Consider the following 9262-nt stretch of genomic DNA (forward strand, 5'->3'; position numbering starts at 1 on the left):
TGTTCAGGTCTAAATGTAGAGAGTATGAGAATTCTTACCATCGAATAAACCAACTCCTTCTTCTATTTAAAACAAGTGGCATGTATATTTATAGATAATTCAAAGGAGTTAAGTATATTTCATGTCAACAAGTCTAATGTCATATCATATAATAGTATATGACCTCTCAAAACTGTACGGAAAAAGAGGGTGATCTAATAATGACCTAATGCAATATTATTTTTTCTTTTTGATACAGGCGAAGGTAAGACCATAATACCATAATATTTGGTTGTCAATTTATTAAAGTTAGTAGAACCTTTAGCCATGTTTAGATACGTGCATGGACAATTTGACAACATGTTCTATTGTAGCAACTAAGGCATTAATTAGAAAATTTTTTCAAATCTTCTTCCTTTTAAATTAAATGATAAGACAAATTGGACCATATATTGTTTGTAATAATTCATAAGTTATTAAATTGCTCTTTGTGATGTGAAAAGCAAGAACTTTACACACTTAATTATGGAGAGAAAGAAAAACTTGCACATTAAGGTTGTGTTTTATGTTGATCTCTCTCTCTCTCAAAATCTTTCCTTTTAAATTCATAAATAGATAATCCATGTGAAAGAGAAGTGGAAAAAAAAATCATGAATTTATACAACTAGAAGTTTAGAGTTATTTGAAGCGAAAAATTTTATTATGACTAGAAGTTTAGAGTTATCAACTTTATTGATGATATCTAAGCATGAGACACATTTCAGACATAAGAAATGTAAAATCATTGCTTCAACAAAAATAAATAAAAGCATAAAAGCATAAAAGCATCTGAATTTTAAGTAGGTTAAAAGGAGATTGATTAATAAAGCAAGAAATTCTTGTGCTTTTGTAGAGACTAATAAAATAGATATATGAGCTTCCAAGTTGTGACAAAGAATAGCATCCCAATGTTAAGCAAGCTTTGAAAATTTAGAAATGTAATGTACACCATGAGAGGTGGTTAATTATTAGGGTCTAAGTTATCATTGTTCAGATTCAAACTATTCGCTAGATATAGGGAGTACCAGAATTCTTATCATAAATAAACCAACCCATTCTAATTTTATTTAACACAAGTGGCACATATATATTTATAGATATTCAAAGGAGATAACTATTTTTCTTTTGGTAGTTAAATAAAGTAATCTCATGAGAATTGCTTTACAATAATTTAAAAGAGACAAATAAATTAATATGGAAAAACTACTAGGCCGAAAAATGAGTGCGAGAGAGAGCAAGAGAATATATTTAATCTAGGTTTTGTAGCTTGATTCAGGAACCTAGCTTTAGAGGTAAGATATGAGGAATGAACATCATAAGAAAAACGACAGGTAGAAAATTATAACTTTTCTTTTTCTGAGAGAAAAGATGGACATAGTCTATCCATAGTTTCATTAAGATCATGAAATGTAATGGGGAATACCAAAGAAGAATGAAGAAAGAGGGAAAAACAAAAGAGTGGACAAGAGAAATAACAAAATGCAGCAAAAGAAGGAAGGAGAGGACAAGCCCATAGTACTGCACAAAGAGGAACAAGCATCAGATGTCCCCAAATGATAAGTAGCTCTTAGTATTAAAAAAACTTAAAACATTTTATCTAAAAGAAATTATATAGGATTTGAAGGTCATATATAACGGGAAGTCGGAAGAGAATATAAATGGAAATTTTCATATTTTTTCAAGAATAACAAAATCTTATGCTTCGGAAAAGAAGAAGAAATGCAGTCCTTTCACAGAAATGGTGGTATCTTTTGCACCTTTAGGAGGTCCAAAGAACATGTAGATTTGAAGGCCAAAATTGAATTCTAAGACAAGACTTGAAAGGAGACCATGCACTTCTTGTGATGAGGTACCAAGTAGGCTGATAGGACATTGTTTCAACACCTATACTGCATGGTGGGGATTCAACACTTAACCATCAAACTTTTCGTTGCTAACACCTTGTTTGTATACAATCTATTTCTTAATACTAGCCACAGGAAATCCCCTTTTTCTTTTTGGATCAGGAGGACCCCGGGGGGGTGTTAAATTGGGTGCATTAAATTAAACGTGAACGGACACATTCTTGGGAATCAAAAAATAAAAAATAAAAAAAGGGAATAGAAAGATCAACCAAAGAAATCCATAGCATAAATCTTGTGTGGTTGGCTACATGAGATGCCTTTCATTTAGTAGTCCTATTAGCCTTTTTTTAACAACCTTGCAACGGAGAGTAATGAGTGCACCATTCTTTAACAACCTTGCAACAGTGAATGCAAACTACCATGCATCAGCTAGGGATGGAACAAAGAACCATCTGACAACCATGCATCATATAATTAAGGAGTACCACCATTTAAGTTCCCTTGGACAGCTTCCACATGGCACGTTGTTCGATGGCCTCGAGGGTTTGGTAGATTCTAAGAGATCCTCCGGAAGCTCTAATTGCCTCGATTCATGATAGACTTCAAAATTATCACATTGATATCAGGAAATCTATACATGATAAAAGGCAATTTCTTTTTTCGTGCTTGAAGAAAGCCCAACTAATTCATTGATAAAGAACACAAGGTTCAAGTGAATGGTACGTAACAAATTCACTGAATACACCCAAAGAAAGGTCTTTTCTTATAGGTAAATAAATGTACAATGCTAATAAAACACTCATCTCAACACACGTATTGGATTATATTTATGTACAAGTTCTGTGGGTGCCTTCAGATGTTTTATGACCAACTCCTAACAGACCCTACAAATCTCACTAAATCAAAAGGTGTTCCAAATATGGGACAGGCCATTTTCAGTTAAATAGGTCTCTAAGCTTCCTTGACCCAGATTCGGATGGACCTCTCTCTTAGGGTTGTCCTCCAACTTGGTGAGGTGTTTCAAGACAGCCCTTATATCCTTCTTATCACAAGAACCCATATCTGGCAGGCTCCCCTTGTGTGCTGAGATCTTGGTGGGCAGGCTTCTTTCAACCATAGGGATGGTGGGATCTATGGCATTTGGGAGGTGAGATGCCAGGTTTAGTGGGAGGTTGGAGAAGCAGGGAACCTGCTCATGCCCATCTAAGCTCGGTGGAGCTTGGTCGAAGGTGATATATGTGTCCATGAGGGGAGGGAGGGCGGAAGAGCCTGAGTCATCGTAGCAAGTCTCCGTGATTGGCTTGGAGGCGACTCCTCTACTCTTGTAGAATACTCTACACAAGACCCAATCTTCCTGTTTAAAGAGAAGATATAAAAAATCACCTAGTCACAAATTAAAAAGAATACTACAAAAAAGCGCAGGAAGTTTGGAAATTTATCATAACCGTATCACAAACATTGCTTTCCGAAAAAAAAAAATCAAGTGGGCTTTCTATCTAGACAAAAGAAAATTTTATTGATATATTGTTACGCAAGTGCAAGCGAAAATCTGAAGCAACAGTTATTGGATGAGGTAACAATATGAAATATCGGTAAATGATGATTCTTCATAGGTATTACATGAATATGCCATAAACCATACTGTAATTTTTTTATAGTAATTTCAAAAACTATATATACTTCAGCATTCATGGTATGAGTTGATAAGGATGCAACTTAATTAAACTTTGGCGTCTGGTACATTTCAGAAATTTAAATCATGTAGTATGAGGTGCCGCAAGTAACTTTTGGCAGGATGTGGATGTCAGTATGAGGACCAATAGAAGACAAATTCATCATGTAAACTCGGCAACGAGGATTCCGTTCAAAATAAAACTTGGTGATAACAAATAAATTTGTTTTATGCAGAATGACTGAAGGAGGAGCCAAGATTTTTGGGGTTGAGGAATTCAATAGCTGGCACGAGAACGACACTAAAATCCAAAAGAGCTTAAATACAAAGGAAGAGTCAAATAAACTTCTCATCTTTCCACAAAACACGTAGTCTCAACCCTTGCTGTTCTCGCCCTTCTGATTTAGCCTACAATTCACATGTCTTTGATTGAGTCCACAATCACATGCTCAGTACGTAATTTTATTTTAACAATATTTATCGACCTTTCTCTTTCCATATTGTTTATGAAGTCTATTGCGTGTGAAATCAGTCTAGCAGATTACGGCTTTCCATTTGAATTAGCAGTAAACCTTCTCATCCATGACAGTAATGCAAAGGACTGCCATGATGGTTTATAGATCATTAGCTAGAGTAAGTTAAGTCAGACAATTATAATATTGGAAAGGTGGAATCTTTTACTTACCTCATTCCAATTATGAAGTCTAGGTATGTAATATCATACTCATAAAAAACTGAAAATGTTTGATATACCTCTAACTTTTCCATTGTCAGGAACTAGATAGTACAGTACTGCAAGAAATATAATCTATAAAGTCAGTCAGATTCATTGAATTGCCAATTGTATACGATTGGTAACCTAATTTGAACCTATCTTTCACATCTTTAATAAGCTGCCAAATATACCTGTGATATATATCTTACTTATGGAACTGGATTAATCCTTATCTTATCCTTCAGTACTCTATATGAAGAGAGACTTGCCTGTTTGTTTGGACTCTAAAACGTTAACTAATTAATCTATGATCCTGCAGTAAATTAGTCATCGATCTCAGTACAATCATTGCAATATGAGGATTGATAGACTTGCCTTACTAGCGAAAGAAAACTTTGGTGGGTTGCTTGGTCCTTCCATGCGAAATTCATGCATGACCCAGTCAGTCTTCTTCCCCTTGGGAGCTCTCCCTTGATAGAAGACCAGAGTCTTCCTCATCCCAATAAGTAACCTGCATCGGCGGACTTCCCGATCCTTCCCGGTGGCCTTCCAATAACCTGACTTGGTCGCCCGGTTCGTCCGCTGCCCCGTCGCATACTTCCGGTCCCGGAGGCTGAAGAAGTACCATTCCTTGCCACCGACGCATGCCATCTCTGGTCAACAAATTAAAATGCACTATAATTAGTTGTCTTAAGAAAAATTACACAAGAACACATGGATCAGCCTGCCAAGCTCAAATAACATGCATGTTGCATGACAGGATGTACTCTATTGTAATATGAAGCTGATCAACACTTTGAGAAATTTTAATAACACTTAACATTAGAACCCTCAGATTCCCAGTAAGCTAGCTTATCTAGGCGTAAAAATAATATTTATATGCACGAATGCATACATACATGTATATGTATTCAACTGAGATGTACTTGTGATCCAAAAGGGTCGCAACATAAATGTTTGTTTGATTTTGAAATATCATAGACAAAAGCTTTGTTGTCAGGCACCAAGTTAATCATAACTACCAACGAATGAGAGGCTATTATTAGGTTGGGGCATGGGATGAGTACTTGATGACTTTATTATTGTCAGTGTCCTCTTCCATCCATGATGGAGATCATTTATCGTGGTTACGATGCATGATCGATGAACTGGGGACGTCTATGTTGCCATCAACCTTGTACTCCAAACTTTTTCAGAATGTTAGTTATCTTGGTTAGCTAGACCTAGGATTCAGTGGTCCTGTTGGCTTAGGGACAAGTGTTTGCGGATCCTGTATTGCTTCATCATTTGTCCTTGGATCGATCTCTCTCTCTTTTTTGGGGGGGGCGGGGGGGGGGGGGGGGTGCAAAGAGAGTTTTGTTATTAAAAGCAATCACCATCGTGAAAAAGAGAGAAATGTAAGCTTTTATTTTAGATATTTTATGGCTTTTACGTAGCACGATTAATTTCTAGGGTGTCGTGGTGTAGTTGGTTATCACGTCAGTCTACCAACATTAAATTTATCAACAGTTTTAGGCTTTTTTTTTTTTTTTACAAGAATTATCTAGGGTATTCTACATGAATTAATTTAAAAAGGATATCAATTTACGGATTTCTTTCTACGATACCTTTTTCTTACTTTTTCTCAAGATTTGTAATTGTTCCATAATGGGCATAGGGATGCATATGCCTAGGGTGATTTTTCTCAGGCATGGGGTTGGCTGGCCATCATATGCAAGGAATAAGGCACATGAAGAAGTTGAGAAGGGGCCATACTTTTGGCCAGAGAATATTTTTCTGTTAGGAGAAGAGACAAGCCCAAAAGGAAGACAAGACGTGTGAAGGTTGTGCTCATTATTATACCTAGAAAAAAAAAAATCGTTATCTTATACTAGAAATATATATATATATATATATGAATTGATGGTAGAAAAGGATTGATATGGCGATTGTTCGGGGATTCTTGCTCTGATATTTCATTAGGTGCTAATAAGTGAGGTTAAGGCAAGAATTTAGAAAGAAAAGGCAAGCAAATATTCAGACCGGTGCATGATAAGTTTGTTTGATGATTACCATAATTTTGATATCAGTTCCTTTAAAATGATAGTCTATGGAATCTTTTATGTTGGATTTCATTGACAATAAAAAACTGCATATCCTACAAAGGAAGATAGAGATGATGGCGATCTAACAAAAATCCATGACTTTTATATCTCATATATTAACATTCAGTTGGACTTTAATTCGATATAGAGAAGATTATAGTTAACGAAAAGTCCGTGCATAATCTAATTCAATGAAGAGAAGAGAATAGAGATCTACTTCATGATATCACATCCCTCAAAAAAAAAAAAAAAAAAAAACAGAGAGAGAGAACAATCTCTCTCAGTTGTTTCTCCAAAAGCTATGGATTGGCACACATAATAAGTGAAAAGGAAGAAGGTTAAGTCATTCAGAGAGGAAGCCATATCAAAAACTTCTGAACTTTTATCAATCTAATAACGATAGTGGTAGAAGTCTAAGATCAGCAGCAATCAAACGCATCCCAATATCAAGAAGCTAGAGATTAAGAAGAAGAAGAGAGAAGTCTATATCTTATTTCACCAACAAAACAAGCACAAAATGACACAAAATGAACCACCTATGGTGTAACATGAAAACAGAAAAAGGATCGGATAGAAGCTAGCATATGCATTCATAATTAATTTCAGTTGAATCCGTGATAGGAAAACCTCAGTGCTGTTTGAACAAGCAAAGATAGTTGATGATCTCACCGGGAAGATCCCACGGCTCGCACTTGTTGAGGTCAACGTCGATCATCATAGGGCAGCCATGGAAGCTACCGTTCCCACCATCACCTGAGACCCTCTTGGCGAGGTAGTCGCACACAAGCTCCTCGTCCCGAGGGTGGAATCTGAACCCCGGAGGCAGTCTTGCCTCTACCATACTGAAGAAGCTCATGTTGAAAGAGAGAGAAAGAGAGATGGTGAAGGGAGGGGAAAGGGAAGGGCAGTGACCGGACCGCAAGAAGGTGATGAGAACAGAAAAGGGGAGGGCTCGGATGATGTATTAATAGGGTCCAAGTCATGGAGGTGGCCTGATGGCATGGGTGTGTATCCTTGTTTATATCCATCTTTTATTCGATGGATACGAATACCAGCTAAGAAATACAGATACAGATTTAAGATTTCTTCCGCTCATGTTTGATAAAAATATGCATAAATCCAAAATGGATACAAGTAAGTGATATTCATATTTTTTTCTTAAATAAATGTAAATAAAAATCTTATATTGATGTTCTCTTAATTAAGTATAAATAGATGGGAATCATTACTTATTTTCAACATCTATATTTCTTTCAAACATGAGAAAATTACATATGTAATATGAGGTAGATAAACATAAATATATTGATAAGTTAACTTTAAAAATATCCATTATATGGGTAGTCGAGTTATCATAATTAGTGAGAGTTATGTCAATAGAATTAAAATATATCAATTTTTTGTTAAGATAATTTTTAGATTTATATTTGTATGCGTGATATATGCACGATCAATATCTTTATCTATATCCATATCTCAAAGAAAATTGTCCAAAATATATGCATCATATAAGCATGAGGAATCAAAAAGGCATATGGTTATCCATATACTGGGCCCAATTTTAATTGGATGACAAAATGGATACAGTTGTGACCGGTGGCATATTAATGGGTTTTTGTCCATCCGTGCCTGCCTAACTTAAATATACTTTATTGTATTTAAAATGCAGCCCCAAGTTTTTCTTTGCGGGGATTAATCTATTAATCTACATTTCTTGTGAAACCATTAGTCAATTGTTACTTCATATGTAAGATAAGTCCACATTAACCTGTTGTTAGTCCAGAAAACAGATTGATCATGTTGATGGATAGGTATTGTTGACTAAATAATTATATAATAATTTATGATCATACAAGCTAATTATCAAGTAATATGTGAGATTAGCCAACTGTTCATCCAGCATGAGCATATATACCATGCGCATCCATTAATAAGTTTATACTTGACCATAATGAGGGGATTTGAATGTAGAACCTCATCAGCAAGCTAAAATTATAGCTTTGCTCCCTTTTTTTTCCCCCTTTTTTTTTCCCTTTTGGTACATTATGAAGGGAGTTGAACTGCACAAAAGAAAAATAGAGGAGAACAACTGTCTAAAATTTGAAAAGAAAGAAAAAAAATTTCATAAGTCTTATTGCAAATAAAGATACGAGGATCAGTACGGATGTATATTTAATCTCATATCAATTATAGATTTTGAACTTAAATAGGGACCAAAAAAAATACTTGCTAGCTTTTATCTTTTTAAGTAGATCCTAAATTGTAATGAATGGTATTAGAGTAATTCTTTATGTATTGCATATGGTGCAGCAAAAATGCACCGTTCTATTTTATTGGGCCATGTAACCATCACTTTTCAACATGCATTTAATGCATTTAGTTTTTTTTTTTCATTTGAAATTTTGAATGACGAAAATATTTCTTTTTTTTTGAAAAATTATGACATCTTGTGGTATAATATGATATTCTACGGTCAAATTATTGCTTTCTGCACAGTAGAAAGTCATAATTTTCTTGTAGAAGTCATAAAAAAATATTTTCATCATTGAAAATTTATGAAATTTTTAAATAATGAAAATACTCCTAGCTCCCTTCTTTATGATATTCTGCGGTCAAATTATGGTTTATTGTTGTACAGGAAGTCATAATTTGACCGTAGGATGTCATAATTTTTTTAAAAAAAGAGAGATATTTTTATCATTTAAAATTTTAAAAGAAAAGATAAAACTGTAAGCATTAAATGCGTATTGGAAAGCAGTAGCTACATAGCTCAATAAGATGGAGTGATGTATTTTCCTGCACCACATGTGGTACACAAATTTTCTCATGATATTATAGTAGACTAGGTCAATCACCCATGAAATTAAAGCATGCTACACTATAGATCCATTGGGACCAATCATGGCACGATCATGATTCTTATGATTAG

At 34.8% G+C, this 9262-nt stretch overlaps 1 protein-coding gene across 1 annotated transcript; it reads right to left on the reverse strand.

The window, feature by feature from the left end:
* Window positions 1-2593: 2593 nt before the first annotated feature.
* On the reverse strand, window positions 2594-7301 carry LOC105059815 (NAC domain-containing protein 21/22). The gene is made up of 3 exons (XM_010943266.4): window positions 7003-7301; window positions 4625-4902; window positions 2594-3216 (listed from the first exon to the last, which is right to left on the reverse strand). The coding sequence occupies exons 1-3, from the start codon at window positions 7187-7189 to the stop codon at window positions 2764-2766; spliced, it is 918 nt and encodes a 305-aa protein (XP_010941568.1). The 5' UTR covers window positions 7190-7301; the 3' UTR covers window positions 2594-2763.
* Window positions 7302-9262: the final 1961 nt, after the last annotated feature.

This window comes from Elaeis guineensis, chromosome 10, assembly GCF_000442705.2.
Source record: "Elaeis guineensis isolate ETL-2024a chromosome 10, EG11, whole genome shotgun sequence".
Classification (NCBI taxonomy): domain Eukaryota; kingdom Viridiplantae; phylum Streptophyta; class Magnoliopsida; order Arecales; family Arecaceae; genus Elaeis; species Elaeis guineensis.

Excerpts from the sequence above, each read along its gene's own strand:
- LOC105059815 (XM_010943266.4), bottom strand. The coding sequence starts at position 7,189 with ATGAGCTTCTTCAGTATGGTAGAGGCAAGACTGCCTCCGGGGTTCAGA. Across the intron at positions 4,903-7,002 it reads CGAGCCGTGGGATCTTCCCG|AGATGGCATGCGTCGGTGGC; the intron begins GTGAGATCATCA and ends TTTGTTGACCAG. Across the intron at positions 3,217-4,624 it reads AGTTTTCTTTCGCTAGTAAG|GAAGATTGGGTCTTGTGTAG; the intron begins GCAAGTCTATCA and ends CTCTTTAAACAG.